The 17,722-nt window shown below is 46.2% G+C and overlaps 1 protein-coding gene across 2 annotated transcripts in view; it reads left to right on the top strand.

Moving 5' to 3' along the window:
- GLRA1 (glycine receptor alpha 1) overlaps window positions 1-17,722 on the top strand; it is an 86,439-nt gene that overhangs the window by 53,001 nt on the left and 15,716 nt on the right. For both annotated transcript variants that reach the window (XM_005898221.2, XM_005898220.2), the window contains exons 4-6: window positions 12,650-12,873; window positions 15,547-15,629; window positions 16,991-17,128. In XM_005898221.2, coding sequence (XP_005898283.1) covers window positions 12,650-12,873; window positions 15,547-15,629; window positions 16,991-17,128 — 445 coding nt within the window. The remainder of the gene's footprint in view (window positions 1-12,649; window positions 12,874-15,546; window positions 15,630-16,990; window positions 17,129-17,722) is intronic.

The raw sequence follows: 17,722 nt of genomic DNA, 5'->3' as shown, positions 1-17,722 counted from the left end.
CTCAACCTGGCACCATCTCTCTCCTGCTTGACTAAAACGGCCTCTTAACTGGCCTCCCTGCCTCCTTTCCTCCCATCCTCACCACTTCCCATAGCGCCAAGAGGAAGCCTTTTAAACCCTAAATCAGATCACAGCACTCTGCTTCAAATTCTATGACAGTTTCTTAATCCTTTTACTACGTTCTGCTCCTTCTGTCCAGAAAAATATTTGCATGAATGACTCTCATTCTTTCAGGTCTCAGCTATCTTTTCAGAGGTCCTTCCCAACTCCCTATCTAAAAATGTCCCCCATTCCAGTCACTGTCGCTTCATGTTCTATTATCTTCAGTTATATCTAAAAAGTAATGGTTTGCTTGTTAGTTTGTGATTTTGTTTGCTTTCTTATTGAGAGTGGGGACCCTGTCTCTCTCAATCATCCCTCTATTTCCAGTACCGAACACGTTGCCTGAACCAGAGGAGCTCAGTCAATATTTGGGGAGAGAATTAACCTTGAAGGTTCTCCAGTTGAACCCCCATCTGTTCTCAGAATCTCTGCCACAAACATTGTGGTTTTGGCTTGCACACGCCCGGCGATGGGAACCCCTGCACCTCCCAAGGCAGCCCGTTTCATCTTGGGACACCTCTTACATCTCCGTTTGCCCAGGGCTTTCATTCTGATGCTGGGGCCACAGAGAACCAACCTATGCACCTGACAGCCCTTCCAAAAACTGTGGTCAGTCCCCTCACTCCCTCCCCACACCTGGCTCCCTCGGTCATTCTCCCTGGTTCTGTCTCTTTGCCTCCGGGGTGCTCTCCCAGTACAGCCAGCATGTCAATGTCCATCTTGAGCCAAAAGGCCAAGAAGTGAACCCAGGCCCCGAGGAGTGCTCAGAGTGGAGTGCACTGGGACCAAGCCCTCCACACTCTGGGTTAGTGGGCCTCAAAGCATTGTTTTTAACAGCAGCTACATACCACAGTTCATTTTTAAGCTGAATCTTTTTTCCCCACATCTTTTTATTTTTTGAAGTATATAATTGTTTACAGTGTTGTGTTAGTTTCTTCTGTATACCATGCACACATGTATTCCCTCCCTCTTGAGTCTCCCTCTCACCCCCCACCCATTCCACCCCTGCAGGCCATCACGAAACACTGGGCTGAGCTACACAGCAGCCTCCCATTAGGTCTCTGTTTCACACATGGTAGTGTATATATGTCAATACTACTCTCTCAATTTGTCCCACCCTCTCCTTTCCCTGCCATGTTTGCAAGTCCGTTCTGTAGTCTGAGTCTCTGTTCCTGCCCTGCAAATAGCTTCATCAGTACTATTTTTCTAGATTCCACATATATGTGTTAATATACAATATTAGTTTTTCTCTTTCTGACTTACTTCACTCTGTGTGACAGACTCTAGGTTCATCCAGATCGCTACAAATGACCAAATTCCATTCCTTTCTATGGCTGAGTAGTAGTCCATTGTATATATGTATCACATCTTTATCTATTCATCTGTCGATGGACATTTAGGTTCCTTCCATGTTCTGCCTACTGTAAATAGTGCTGCAATGAACATTGAAGAGAACCATATGGTGCAGTGGTAAAGAATCCACCTGCAATGCAGGAGACCTGGCTTCTACCCTGGGTCAGAAAGATCCCCTGGAGGAGGAAATGGCAACTTACTCCAATATTCTTGCCTGGAGAATCCCATGGACAGAGGAGCCTGTGGGCCACAGTTCATGGGGTCACAAAGAGTCAGACATGATTGAGCAAAGTTGCCTCTCTTATGTCTCCTGCATTGGCAGGAAGCCCACCTATAGACCTACCTCATTCTTAATGCTCTACCCACCCTTAAATTTAGAAACATTACAATGGTTTATTATTATTACATTCAACACATTACAAAATGATTTTAATCAATATGTCCAGACTCGCGGCCTACCTATAAAATTCCACGGTCTGGACATAACATCTTTCCATGGTATTTAACCACTCCTCTCTGAGCTTATGAAGCTTTCACTACTACAAACAAGTGTCACCGTGAATAGTCTTGGATGACTCTTTGCATGTTTCCTTAGGATATATCACTGAGGTGGAATTACTTTATCAAGGGACCTGCACTATTGTGACAAATATTATTGCCCAAATCACTTCCAAACAAGCTTCAATAATTGACTGTCCCCACAACAGTGTTTTTATCCTTGCCAACTCAAGATATTACCAAGCTTTTAAATTTTACAAAATGAGATTTAATGGTATTTCGTTGTCATTTTTAATTTTCACTCTAGATTCTTAGTGAATTTGAGTATCTTTGCCTTTTTGTTTGCCTGTTTTTACATACTGGGCTTCCCAGTTGGCTCAGTGGAAAAGAATCCACCTGCCAATGCAGAAGACATAGGAGACACAGGTTCAATCCCTGGGTTGGGAAGATCAGTCCCTGGAGAAGTGAATGGCAACCACTCCAGTATTCTTGCCTGAAGAATCCCATGGACAGAGGAGCCTAGTGGGCTACAGTCCATGGGGTCACAAAGAGTTGGACATGACTGAGCAACTGAGCACGTACGCACAATTTGAATAATATCATAAGTTCCCTCTTTTATATGTACCTCCATAACCCATTTGGAGTTTAGTTTGCTGTAAAGTAGTTGATGATGGTTTAACTCTATTTTTCTCTGATTAGATAATTTTCCAGCATTATTCTTAGTAGCCATTATTTCTCCACTGATTAGACATGCTGTCTTTAAATGCCATTTCCTCCTCCAGGGGACCTTCCTGACCCAGGGATCAAACCCTCACCTCCTGTGTCTCCTGCACTGCAGGTGGATTCTTTACCCACAGAGCCAACTGGGAAGCCTATATATATGGTGGGCTACGAAACAGCTGTGTGTATAAATAGTCTCAGTTTATTGTCCCCTTGCTCTGTTTTCTATGTCCAGGAGAAAAAAATCCTCTGTTGTTCCTCCTTTATAAGGTTTTATTGTCATTTCTAGTCTATTTTCTTTTTCATATGAACTGTAGAATCAGTTTGTTGATCCTATGAAAATTGCCTGAGTTTAATTGGGATTGCAATGAATGCATAGATTCATTTGCAGACAGCTGACGTCTTAACAATACTGTATGAATGTGGTATGTCTCTCCATTTATAGAGATATTCCGTTATGCCTCTCAGTAAGGTTTTAGAATAATTTTTTCACATATATATATATGTATAACTTCTATATATATACACACAAGTCACACATTTCTTGTCAGGTTAGTTCTGAATATTGTGTGACGTTGGTTAGCACTGTGTATAAGATCCTTGTTTGTTGCTTTTTCCATCACACTTTCAGCCTGTCTACACAGCTAAGGCTAGGTCGCTTACACTCTGGAGTCGAGGAAATCCAAGAAAAAGTCTAGTAAATGTCATCCAGTTAGACATAGCTCAACACTCCACAAAACCTTGGTAAACTGATGACTGAGAGGAAGCCAAGAAGAGAGGCCTCACATTTGCTTTTAGAGTCTGTTCGAGGCAGAAAACAGATCATAGCTAGCCTTGGCACGGTCTGCTGGATGGCCCTCTCCAGGACTCCACCAAGGGAGGCATCACAGTCTTGAATTTATGGCAGCACAGGGTTGGCACTCCATCAGGTCAGATTCAGGAGGGCTGACTAACGACAACCAAACCCATGAAAAACTGAAGTGGGTAAAGAAGACCACCAAGTCATTTTAATTCATAATGGGACTTCCCATTCCAATAATAGCATGCACGTGTCCTCCATGAAAGCACCCCTCTCCCAGTACCAAGAAAGCACATGAAAAGTATGCTTTTGACATACCAAACTGGAGGAAAAGAAGGTTTTGAGGAAATTTCATGTGGTCCAGAGACAGGTCTAAGATGCCATCCTTGTCTCACCGCATAGAAACCCTCTTTTCAGGGACTTCCCTGGTGGTCCAGTGGTTAAGAACCTGCCTTTCAATGCAGGGGACATGGGTTTGATCCCTGGTCAGGGAACTGAGATCCCACATGCCTTGGGGCAACCAAGCCTGCACACCACAACTACCGAGTCCGCATGCCTCAGCTAGAGAGAAGCCCGTGCACGGTAACAAAGGAGTCCGCATTCCGCAACTAACACCTGACACAGCCAAACAAATAAAAAAAGATTTCTTAAAAAAAAAAAACTTTTTAGTGATGAAAAAATTGGTGCTCCCCCAAGCAGGGTGACCCCGCCCTCCAGATGCTAATTTACCAATCACCAAATCCCTGATCCTCAAACTGCCCCTTCTTGTACCACTGAATGAATGTCTTCAATATGTTTATATAATAATTCTCTAAACAAGACATGATACAATAAGTTAGGGTTCCACTGATTAAATTACAAGCAGAGGCCTGTTATAAATCACTGCGATTACACATGGGTCATTGTGATGGTGCTGAGCCTTGCCGAAGTTCTCTGCTGCATGTTCATCTCTGCTGTTAGTTTAACTCTCAGAGGTCAACCTTATTTCCTATATTTCCAAGTTTTCTAGTGGCTCAGCTCACTTTTATGCCCTGTACTGCCAATATTGGGCTTCCCTGGTGGCTCAGTGGTAAAGACTCTCCCTGTCAATGCAGGAGACGCAGGTTCGATCTCTGGGTCAGGAAGATTCCTTGGAAAAGGAAATGGCAACCCACTACAGTATTCTTGCCTAGGAAATGCCATGGACAAAGGAGCCTGGTGTGCTGGCGTCCATGGGGTCACAAAGAGTCGGACACAACTTAGCGACTAAACAACAACTGCAATATTGTCCTCTTTCCTCTTTTCAAGTGAATAGTCACCCTTCAATCTACATCCTTTGGTAACCAGTTACGAATCCACCTCAGCTTGTATTATAATCCAAAGTTCTCCACCTGATACTGACCATGAGGACATGTCTGAGCCAACCTGTCACAGGGGCTCAGTGAGGTCCCAGTACACTATGTCCACTATATTTCTTTCACCTCCCTATCTAGGAACTTGGTTTTCAAAAAAAAGAAAAGAAAATAGAGAGGCAGCATGTAATTGTCAAGAGAATATGAAATTGGGAGCCAGACATTCCTGGATTCATATTCCTGCTCTAGCACCTACAAGCTATGGGACTCTAGGCAAGTCACTTAACCTCTGTTTAACCTCTCTGAATTTCAGTTTCCTCCCCTGTGAAATGAGTATAATAATATACAGTGTTCTAGGTTGATAAAAAGTGTAGAAACACAATGCATATAAAGTTCTAGGAAATGTTAGACACCCAATAAAAGTAGCTGCTATTAGCATTTTTATGTAATTATTAAACTCATGCTGGGCTTTAGTGATCCCCTAAAGACAGACAAAGAGGCTCTGCTCCACTGGTCCAAACCACCTACAGCTCCTCACAACAAATGCAGTCCTGATTGTGTGTTATCCAAATGAGAATTCTCCAGGCGGGGTAGTGACTTAGAAGAGGGAGGAGTAGGCACCTGGAGCCCAAGGGGCAATGTCAGGCGTAGGGACTCCGCCAGCTCTGAACCTGAGTGTAGAGCAGACAAAGGGTCAAGTCCAAGGGGCAAGCCAGGAACAAGGCAGGAGTGCTCGCCCGCTGGACCTGGGGCAGAAGCGTTTAGACCTTTGCCCTTTTTCAATACTTTCTGCTAGCTGCAGGTCTCTACAAACCCACAGGTACATAACAACAGCCAGAGGCAGTTGCTGATGGCACCGAGGTATCACAGAACTGTGGCTCAGTACAAAACTGGGAGATCCTGGGTGGTATAGTCTATATGCTCAGGCTCTGGCATTAACATCCTGGGTTCAAATTTCAGCTTTGCCACTTACTAGCTGTGTGATGTCAGGAAAAGCACTTTAACCTCTATGTGCCTTCATTTGTCATTTGGTCACTCAGTCGTGTCTGACTCTTTTGTGACCCCAAGGACTGTAGCCTGCCAGGCTCCTTAGTCCATGAGATTTCCCAGGCAAGAATACTGGAGTGGGTTGCCATTTTCTTCTCCAGGGAATCTTTCCAACCAGAGATCGAACTCACATCTCCTGCATTGGCAGGCAGATTCTTTACCACTGAGCTACCAGAGAAGCCTGTCACTAACTTTAGACAAAGCGTTAAGAATTCTCAGGCTCAATTTATCCATAAAACAGTGTCCCTGTGAGAAGCTGGGGAGAGGGTTCATTCAAGCACTTAGCACTGTGCCTAGCACTCAGTCGGGACTCAGTAAACTCTGCATGTGCTGGTGAGTCAGCTCCACACTCTCGCAGGACTGTGAAGAGACTGGGGCTGACTTTCCTCACATTTGGGGGCAACATCTACGACTTCAGTTCCACAACGCATCTCGAAGGTCTGGAAAGCTTGAAAAGCAGCAGCAGCTCATGAATGAGGCCTGGACCCTTTTTCTCTCAATGCCCCTGTTCCCCAGCTCTTAGCAGACAGGTCCAGCTCTCAGGCATCTTATCCCAAACCCAGTCAGAGCTGTCTCAGTTTCTCTAAGAGATCAGAGCCTACCTGATGGCAGATTCACCTTAGTTCTCCTCCTCCTGCCCTCAAAGTTCTACAAGTGATTAGGAAAAGCAATAGAGTAGGGCAAGATTTCTGTATAAAAGTACCACACTGGATTGCTGTGTGGCCTAGGAAAAGTCTCCTTTCCCTCTCTGGACAATCTGTAAAATGACGGAGCTGAGACAGAAGTCTACATGTAATATTTGAGGAAGAAGATGACAGTGATGACAGAGAGCAATGATTCCTGTGTCCCACTCCCGATCCCTACTACCTTAGTTTAGCTCCTCCTCCTCTTTCACTGCACTGTCACACTGGCCTCAAAGCAGGTCTCCCTGGACCTGTTTTCTCTCACTTCAACACTTCACGGTCACACCTGCCACACTGATCTTTCTGAAGTCATACTGTGCTATTGCTCCGCTGCTTAAAACCTCAGTAGTACCCAACCGGCTACAAAATAAGATCCAAATACTTTGGTTTGGTAGTTAAGGATACCCACAGTCTCAAATCAATCCTTTCTACAGCCTCAACACAGCAGAGTGATTGAGAGAATGTGCTTTATATAATCAGACAAACCAGATTTCAACCTCACTATTTGCTATGTGTTTTTTGGACGAAATACTTAATTTTCCTGAGCCTTCATCTATAAAATTAAGGTGAAAATACCTATAGTCATAGGAATGTTTTAAAGATAAAATGAGGTGCAATTTATGGCATGCTTAGCAAAATGCCTAGTACATAGTAGGTCCTCAATAAGGGAGACGTTTTATTACTTATGCAGCTGATGGTTGAGCTAAACTGAACTGTGTGAATGCCCCTGCCTACAACCTTGCTTATGCTATTCCTTCCACATGAAATTCCTCTGACGCTCCAACTCTACAAACCATATCCTATATACACCAAGACTGCAGCCCTCAGTCCCTCACATCCAGTCATGCTTTATGTCTGTATTCCTCAGCCCTGTCCTTCTTCCTCACACATTACTGGCTTCCTTTCCAGCAGAAATTAAGTATTGCTCTTATTTCAGAACAATATCAGATCTAAAGATGCTAACTTCAGGAGGATGAAACAACCTGATAGGGGCCATTTCAAATGCTACCTTCTCCCCAAAATCACTTCCAGATTCACCTGGAAGTAATCTTAACAACCTAAAAGCAGTATCTAACAGCTGCTTAGCTAATAGCAGCAATATCTAATAGAACCTTTTCTGACCATTATCACATTCACTTTTGTACATTAGGTTTGTGTCCATTCCTTTCCTGGATGGCTAGGTAATCTGAGCTCCATGAGGGTAGAAGCCTGAGCCTCCACGCTCATTGTTTTCCTACTGGGCCTCATAAGTGTTTACTGAGTTGCATCTCATTTAGAGAAGAGACGTTCCTTTGAGAGCAGGAAGACATAAGAATCTGGTTCTTCATTCTCCTCTTGGGTAATGTCTCTGGGTTCTGACTGCAGTGGGCGCATACCTTGCCCTCCATGTCCCCTTCCCACCAACACTCTCACCAGGCTTTTAGCGCTTTCCCACTAAAGTACCTCATGCTTCCCATTTCACCACAATTTACAATTTTAGAGGAGGTTACTGGGAGAGGTTAGAGTGGGAAATCAGACATAACAGGAGTGGGGAGAGGGGTGGCACACAGGAAGCCTTCAATAAATGTTTGTTGAATGAAAGAACAGATGAATGAATGCTCTACCTCGGTCTCACAAGCATGCAAGCTGCCCAGTTTCCAGAAATCAGGCCATCAGGGACTCTCAGAGGTGAGACTGGAGGGTGGATACTAGAGCCTGCTGAGCCAGAGCTCTGGCAGTCCTGCCCCCTCGGACTTAGAAGATGGGCCACCTTGAGGGTCTGAGGACTAGAAGCCAACTGCAGGAGGTAGGACCTGAGATTCTCGGGTGGAGAACCCCAATGCTGCTCCTCCTGCCCATGAACTTGAACATGGATGCCCAGCGTGTTGAATACCAACCAACGTTGAGTGTACGGCCAAGTAAGCGAGACAGCATTTAGCTCTCAGTCGATTACAGCAATTATATTGATTCCTTCTGAATGGCATTTCCCACTGCTGTTTACCAACCAGGGACAATAAAATCAATCGAAGCAGAGGGGAGGAGCCAGGCCACTGGGAGGAGGAGACAAGTTGCCTGTGGGTGTCAGACACAGTCTCCACATCTCTTACCCTCACTACTTATGAAGCATTTCATAATAAAACCCTACAGTTTTTATTTTGTTTTTCTTCTTTTAGGTAATGTATGTTTCTATTTTTTATAATCAACATGCATTACTTCTGTAATAAGAAAACTAAAGTATTTTTAAATATCAGTAATAAAATGCAACTATAATAATGTCCTTCCCTACTTGGAATTCTCTGAAGACTCCACTCACTGAGTGCCTCATCCCACTCCTGCCCTGATTCATTCACTCGCTGTTCTTTCCAAGGCATGTGCTCTTGCTTTGCTTCCAGGCCATCACAGGGGCAGTTCCAACTGCCCTAAATGCTTTTCCTTTTCGACTCTGCCATACTTGGTTTCACATTAAATATTGCATCTTCCTGGCACCTTCCCTGACCTCCACATCCAAATCCAGATGGAGATCCTGAATTCTGTATCTCCCAGTGACCTGTTTTAAGCCTCAGCAGAGCCCTGTCTCTGTGTGGTGTAAGCACCATACAGTAGGCTCTGGGACACCATAAACATGTCTTTCTTGTTCTCAGTGGATTTTCCAGTTCCTAGAACAGTGCCTGGCACTTAGACACTCAGCTAAATGTCACTGGAAAAAATAAAAGTAATAATCATTACCTATGAGATTTGGAAGGATCTCCCCCGGTGGCTCCTAGATGGGTAAAGAATCAGAGGGTAAAGAATCTGCCTACAATGCAGGAGACCTGGGTTCGTTCCTTGGGTCAGGAAATCCCCTGGAGGAGGAAATGGCAACCCAGTCCTGTATTCTTGCCTGAAGATTTCCATAGACAGAGGAGCCTGGTGGGCTACAGTCCATGGGGTCACACGACTGAGTGACCTTCATTCACTCACTCACTTAGAGACCATCTAGCCTAACTTTTTTTATGAGTGGCTGCATCACCCAGCTTGAGAAACCTTAGTTTCTCAACCAGGGATTGAACCCAGGCCACAGTAGTGAGAGTGTAGAATCTAAACCGCTGGACTTCCAGGAAATCCCCTCCTAACTCCTTCTTTTAACAGTGGGGCCCAGAGAAGTAAATCCAGATTCTAATCCCAGGTCTTCTGTGAACTGTTGTGTGACCTTAGACAAGAGTCTCAGTCTCCCCAGCCATAAAACGGGGAAAGCTCTCTGTACTCCAACTTTTCCTGGCTATGTTCCTCCTCTTCCCCTGCCAGGTACCCAGACTGGGTAGGTAGGCAGGAGGGTACAAGAGAACTACAAGGTCAGGTCCATTGCCTCTAATTGTTTCCCATCAAGTTAAGGAGATAAGACATGGGGAGGAAGTGCTAAATTAAACATTTCTGGTGATTTGGTTTTACCAGATCAGAAAAGGAAGCAATCAGGAAAGCCTGTGGGCATTAAGGCCCCTACCAGAGATACGGCTTAGGCTGAGCAGGCTGTAGGGATGAGAGAAAACAGTCCCCACAAACAACTGGCCATCCACTGCCAGGGGACATAATCAACAAGTTCTCACTAGGAGGTTGGGCTGATGTGGATTCAGACTCCAGCTCTGCCACTTACTGGGCTTCCCTGGTGACTCAGACAGTAAAAAAAAAAAATCTGCCTGCAGTGCAGGAAATGTGGGTTTGATCCCTAGGTTGGGAAGATCTCCTGGAGAAGGGCATGGCTATCCACTCCAGTATTCTTGCCTGGAGAATCCCATGGACATTGGAGCCTGGAGTGCTACAGTCCATGGGGTTGCAAAGAGTCGGACACGACTGAGCAACTGACACTTTCACTTTCACACTTTCTGCTGCTTGCTAGCTCTGGGCCTTGGACAAGCCTCTCAACCTTTCCAACCCTCGGTTTCCTTAAGGTCACTGTGAGAATACGAACGTCTAGCTTGCAGGGGTTTTGTAAGGATTAAATGTATGTGACGGTATCTAGAAGAGTGCCTGGTGCCTAACAGGCCATTTTAGATGCCACTTTATTTTCCTCCTTCCAGACACATGAACCATTTGACATGTCACTGGCAAGAACATCAGAAGTGCAGCTGGGGTTTGGGGACTTGAAGGCTTTTTCTGTCCAACCATTCATAGTCTGTTTACTCTGACATGAATTGCCCAGTGCCTCATCTCTCTCTCTCTCTCTGTCACACACACACACACACACTTCATGTAAAATCCACAGGACAAAAAGAGGCCATTTCTAATCCCTGATCAGATGGAACCAGATTGGGAGCTATCCATTACCATCAGTAGGAAAAACAAAGCATCAACTTCCAGTCTGGTCTGAAGTTTTCCCTCCACCCTGGGACTTATAAGATATGAAGTTATGAGACCAAATGCCATTTTCTATGGGCCTGGAGGGAGAGGCTTCAATTAAATTATAGAACAATCCTATAAAATACCTTGGAACATTTTATGAAGCTGTTGATATTTCTATAGGAGAACAGAATGAGGCATGAGCTGAGGGGGAAAGTGGCGGGGTGAAGGTGAGGGCGGGGAGAAGGGCTGTTTGTTTCAGTTCGTTCGTGCTGATGACAGACCAAGAGTGATTAGGATTTAGAGGCAGCCCCCCAAAAGAAAGCAGAGCACAACCTCCCTTATCCTGCCAGAGAAAAAGCAATAGCAGGTGCTTACAAGTAGAGATTATTACTTGAAGGAGAACATTTAATGTTGGACTTGAACTGAGGTTATAATATTCTAGGGAACTATAATCCCTCTTGGGAATCCAACAGAGAGAGCTAGACCCTTCTTCATAGGACAACACAAATACACCCCAATTTCTACTTGCGGTGAAATATTCATGGGCTGCAAGTTAACAATGTTTCTCTAACAAAATTTAAAACTTTCCTTAACGGAAATATTTCTTAACTTCATCACCCAATTTCCCACCATGGAGACCTACCCATGCCATGAATTGCTTCTCAGGATGTGAATACAAACTAAATGGATTCTTTAAGTTCCTCTAGGATCCAACAAACAAATCCTCAGCTAGTAGTCAAGGCACCCAGGCTCCAAAATGGGCTCTGCTTTGCCTTTTCAGAGAGACACTGGCCAGTCTCAATTATTTTTTGATTTCAGTTTCCCCATCTGGAGAAAAATAAAAATGGAGAAGCGGATAGTTTTTGGCTAGGACAGCAGTTTCTAACCTACATTCTGTAGAAGACAAGTAGCCTGCACAAAATAAGAGTTCTATGGCCAAAATGAACCAGGGGAATACTGAATAGTCTAGTCCCTTCTTGGAGATACACACAACTCCTTAGTATATTAAGGTCTCTGAGAAGTCCTGCAATAAAGAAATCTGATATATTTGGTTTAATCAAACATTTCCCTACTTGGTTTGATCGTAATCTTTTTTCAGTGGAGTAACTACACTACAATCCCATCAGAGAGCATTTTACTTGGCACTGGGTTTAAAACTCAGTAAGGTGTGTCATCTATTAATCCTCCCCAAACAAACAAGAGGTAATAGGAGGCAGGTACTAAAACAGAGTGGTATGAATTCTAAGACCAGCAGAACACTATAAAATCCCTCCACCCAACCTTCCTTCACTTCTTGGGAACTGGGCGAAATAGTGTGACTGCTCAGGCATTAGCTTTTAGTCTTTCTGTTCTTTCAATCTGTCTAGAATAGTGACTCTCAAAGCTTAGTGGTCAAGAGAATTACTGCACTGATGGGGTTAATAATCAAAGGGGGACTTTATCTGTGATGGATTATTTCTCTTATCTAATAAAAACTGATGCAAACATGACAAAATGTTAACAGGATGAAAACAGGTTAGGGTTACTATGGACCTCCTTTTTTTTTTCGTTTTTCAAAAGAAAAACATCTAAATAATATCAGTTCAGAGTTGAATATGCTTAATAGGGCATCCAGAGAATTTTCAGGGATAATTATGACTCCCCTGATTATTGCCTGATGCACAGACTTGACGGCTCACCCCCACATGAGATGCAGCCACACTCTGATAACATCCTCCAGAATGGGCTTTGGGGAACGCTGACCGGAAGCACCCAGGCCCTCCACCACGTGACAGTCCAGGGCCTAACACTGAGTCCACCTCCTTGTCTCCTGGCTGTAGGACTACAGGGTCAACATCTTCCTGCGGCAGCAGTGGAATGACCCCCGGCTGGCCTACAACGAATACCCCGATGACTCGCTGGACTTGGACCCATCCATGTTGGACTCCATCTGGAAACCTGACCTGTTCTTTGCCAATGAGAAGGGGGCCCACTTCCACGAGATCACCACAGACAACAAACTGCTGAGGATCTCCCGGAACGGGAATGTCCTCTACAGCATTAGGTGAGTCCTGTCAGGCTCATCACCCCCTGAATCCTCAGAACACGCCTTCTGGGAGGAGACACCAAGAGGAGGTCCAAGCAAAGGTGAACAGGCCCTGACAACCCAATGCCTTTGCAGAACAGGCAGAGCCTGCTCTGCCGCTTACAATCAGCAAGAAAGAATCAAACACCATGGGAGGTTCTACAAGTCCATGGTTCATTATAACCAGGGAGACTAAGGAAGCAGCCTAGAGAGGGAGGGTTAAAACTAGGCCCCCAAGCTTCCCCAGCATTTCAGTAAAACAAGATGGGAAAAGAGTATTCGAAGTCAATGCCCACCCCAGGAATGTTTGGTTACTCAAGATAAATAAGTTCCAGAGAGCTCCTGTATATCAGTGTGCCTAGTAATACTGGACAGTACACTAAAACATGCATTAAGAGGGTAGATCTCATGTTACCTTTTTTACATAATTAAAAAAAAATAGCAGGAGCAAAGGCACGAAGTCTGAAAAATCACAGCAACTTCAACATAAATGGCCTGCCGGGTGGACAGTGCTGCTCACAAGTATAAACCAGGGATGCTCCGTCCTGATTATAAAACCTTTCTATCCTCTATTCCTTGCACTGACTTTAAGAACCTGAGACCCTCTTTCCAGGTTGGGAGGTATCCTGCAGACACTAGTTGGGGTCAAACCTTCAGAATTTTCTGCCACACTCTGCACCCCCCATCCCACGTAATTCCCAGTCTCCTGCAAGGCATGGAGGGAAGAACCAATATCCATGTAATATTCTTACTATGCATCATTCCCTGAGAATTTACCCACTAGGCTGGGACTTACCACGTATGATTTCTAATCCTCCCAACAACTCTATGAAGCAGGTTTTGTTATGCCTATTTTACAGATTAGACAAGTGAAGATCTGAAAGTTTAAGCAACTTGCCAGAGTTCCCACAGCTATTTAGTAGCAGAACCTAGATTCTACTATGTTAGTGTGGATCTAATGCCCACTCTGAGCCTAGAACATTCAACAGGCACTCAAATATTGGATGAACATATTTCTATTTCAAAGAGCTTAAAGGGGCACTGGTCCTAAATGGCTCCCTGTCTCCACCAGTTCCTCAGGGGAATATCTTTTGAATTCTATCAGGAGACGAGCTTTAAGTGTCCAGGCCCATAGGAGAAGCCGTACAGGCCCTAATCCCCAAGTGTGACTTGACTCAGACAGGGTAGGAGAGGGACTCAAGGACCTCAGGATAGAAAGGAGGCACTGCGGGAGGGCAGGATGGGAGGAATCAGGGGCCCACACGGCCTTGCTCGCTTGCTGCCCACCCCACCCCATGCACACCCAGACTGGAAGAGTGACAGGCTCAGGACGGCCACCAAGGCCCTGCTGGCTAGGGATTTGCTGCAGCCAGGCTAGTTTCACATCTCCGAGAAGCTAAGCCCCAGTGCAGCATGACAGAAGGACAAATCAGCAGAAAGTGATGTTCCAAGGTCATTCAACTTCAGGAAATTAACCCAGTGTGACAGTTGCCCCACTTTAGAGCTTTTATCTGCAGAAATTCAACAATGTGCCCTTTCCCTTCCCCCTCCTCCTCCCACTCCCTCTTTTCCCTCCTTTCCCTCCCTCGCTTCCGCCTTGTACTTAAAGGGCCCACATCCACAGCCGTGGGTAAAAGCTGGAGGGGGGCGTTCACCCAGGGCTGTGTGCCTCACCATGTGGGGCCAAGGTGCTGGCAGCTAAGCCCCACATGACTACCAGTTAGGGGTCTTTGGACATTGAGGTTGGCTTTTCAGGACAGCAGTGCTAGAAAGCCCGTCAGCAAATACATGAGTTCAAAATCCAGAGGCCAGGAGCAACAGCTTTGAGTCCTGGCTGAGCCATCAGCTTGCTGTGAACTGACATGCGCCCCTCCCTGGCCTCCTCTACACCCTGGTTTTCTCACCTGTCAAATGCGGGAGTTGGCCTGTCAACTGAAGTCTCTTTGGCCTCCACTGGTCTTTCTTCTCCACTCCCTGCAGCAGGGGCCTGGGACTTGGCAGAGCCCTTCAAACTGAAGCCTTGCATCTCAGCTGAGCTGCAGACCTCGGATTGTGCTAAGGGGACTCCCTCTGCTTGAGACTGCAGCCTCTGCCAGGGTTGAACAACCCAAAATCAACAGCTAGCCCAAAAGCTTGGGGCAACCACTGCTTCCCAGCTGAGCCCAACAGGAGCCCGCAGATGGGAATCAGCTGTGTTTGGACACTGAGAAGGCAGGGGGCCTCTTGGAAATCACCTTTGATGAGTGTGTGAAGGGAGGAGCCAAGAACCACCTACACACCTGCTCCAGATGCACCTGGGGATGCCTAAGGCCTGGTCGCGCTCAGTTTAAAAGTCAGGCTCTGTCCGTACCCAAGAGCTCCGCAGAAGAGTAAGGATGCGGGCCTCCAGGCCTCAGGCACTTGCTAAAGGCAGGTTTCTAGAAGCCAGACAGACACCAAAGAAGCCCAGAAGTTCCACAGACTCTGTGTAACTAGAGGCAACCTCCTTTCTCTCTCTCATATGGAAACGTGCATATATTACTTCAATAAACGCTTAGTTCCCTTACCTCCTTGCCCTCTCCTAGATAACTAATTCACTGGTAGTAACTAGCATGGAGGCACAACTTCCCTGGTCTGTGGATCCAGCATCATTCAACTCCTTTCTCTTCCCAGGATCACTCTGACATTGGCCTGCCCCATGGACTTGAAGAATTTCCCCATGGATGTCCAGACGTGCATTATGCAACTGGAAAGCTGTGAGTCCCTTGCATGAGGCCTCTATTTTAAAAAATCAGATCCTCCTTTACCCATGGGACCAGCAGAAATCCCCACACAGCTGCTCCTAACCCCTGGACCCCAGGAGATTACTGTGCTGTGTGCTGTGTTTAGTTGCTCAGTTGTGTCCAGCTGTTTGCAACCCCATGGACTGTAGCCCACCAGGCCCCTCTGCCCATGGAGATTCTCCAGGCAAGAATACTGGAGTCGGTTGCCATACTGTAACAGTCCAAAATACCAGATGAGGGGCTTTGCTCTTGGAAAGTGCATCAGAAATGTAACTTCCCTTACACGGTCTGACTCAGGTCCAGCTCTAGAGCCAGCAGCATTCTCCAAAGAGGCACTATTCCATGTCCTCTGTGAACATGCTCACCAGGAATAGAGAAGTAATAGCTTACATAAGTCAGAGTCCTTAAACTCCCAGAGTTGCCTATTCCAGCAGGGGAGAGAGATGTCTGTCCACACAAATAATTCTAACGCAGAGCAGCAAGTGGTTAGATGTACAAAATGCTGTGGCCTCAAGGCAGAAAGGGCACTTCCTTCTGATTGGGAAGGAGACAGGATACAGAGAAGGCTTTATGGAGGAGATCACAGGTGAACCAAGATTTTAACCAATGGGGTAGCTCACTTACTTGATTGGAAACATAGAAACCAATCTGACGAATTTGAAGACTGGAATTAAGTGGAAGGGCACAGGGGTTCAAACTCCTCACGGATTTGAAGGAGAAGCTAAAGTACAAGAACCAGGGCAGAGCATTTAGGCAACAGGAACTAACAGACCATTCCCTGGAGTAGCACCTCCAAGGAGAGCCAGCTCCCAACCTGCTATCACTTTATTCAGGCTGGGAGGAATCAGGGGCCCACATGGCCTTGCTCGCTTGCTGCCCACCCCACCCTATGCACATCCAGACTGGAAGAGTGACAGGCTCAGGATGGCCTAAATGAGTCACCATCTCAGACCTTGTGCCCCAACTGACAGCCCCACCATGACAGCAATCCATACAGTTATTCCCCGGGGGTTGGGGGGAGATGTGCTTGCAAGGATGGTGCACAGGCCAAAAACAGCAGAGGTCAGCTGAACTTGACAACAGAACTGAGAGCTGGGATGCTCAGGTGGGATGCTGGGAGGAGTGAGAGAGGTAACAGGGTTGTGAAGTAAACACAAGCAATTAAGCCAGCTTTAACCTCCCATGGGAGGAGGAGGGTGGGAAATAAAGCAATGTAGTCTCATGAGTTCCACTGAGGGTCCGATGCCTCTTCACCTCTAAGCCTAAACACCCCTGACATGCTTCAAATAAGAGCTTCCAGGTGGTGACTTCTCCTCCTTCTGATCCCATCCCAGTTGGATACACCATGAACGACCTCATCTTTGAGTGGCAGGAGCAGGGGGCTGTGCAGGTGGCAGACGGACTAACTCTACCCCAGTTTATCCTGAAAGAGGAGAAGGACTTGAGATACTGCACCAAGCATTACAACACAGGTAGGCGCAAGGGGCCACCCTCCTGGGGTCCCATCCTGCTGCAGCCAGGGCGAGAGGTCACTGCAAACCTTCGTGCCATCACCATTTCAGTGGGTCTTATGAGGCACCCACGGTGGATCTAATTCTGCATTTATTACCCAGGGGTTAAGGGAACGTCTCTTGAAACCAAAAGTATTTCCCACCATTTCCTCCTGAAGTCCTGGGGCAAGTAACTTGAGCTTGGACCATGGCTCATGACAAGGGGAACTGGGAGACACAGTCTTTCTTCCAGGTAGCAGTGTGCTCAGCTCAGGGTAGAACCTAAGGCAGAAGGGAGAGCTGGCAGTGGGAGGACATCTAGCAGTGTCACAGAGCGGCTGGCACTTCTCAGAGGGCAAGAGCAGATGATGTTCCCACTAGATCTCAGGAGGGAGCTTCGAGCCAGCACTGAGGATTAGTAAGCAGTGAAGTTGGAAAGGGTCCCCTAGAGTGTGAGCTATGAGGGGAGAAGGGAAAAGCCCACTCTCTATCTCAGCTCTCTACCTCCCATGCCTAGCCCAGGCTTTGCTAGAAGAATGAACACAGGAATGAACTGGGGCAGGACCAAGACTGGCT

This window comes from Bos mutus, chromosome 7 (assembly GCF_027580195.1).
Source record: "Bos mutus isolate GX-2022 chromosome 7, NWIPB_WYAK_1.1, whole genome shotgun sequence".
NCBI lineage: Eukaryota > Metazoa > Chordata > Mammalia > Artiodactyla > Bovidae > Bos > Bos mutus.
Note: the sequence above shows the minus strand (reverse complement) of the source record. Positions and strands in the feature narration are given on the sequence as shown.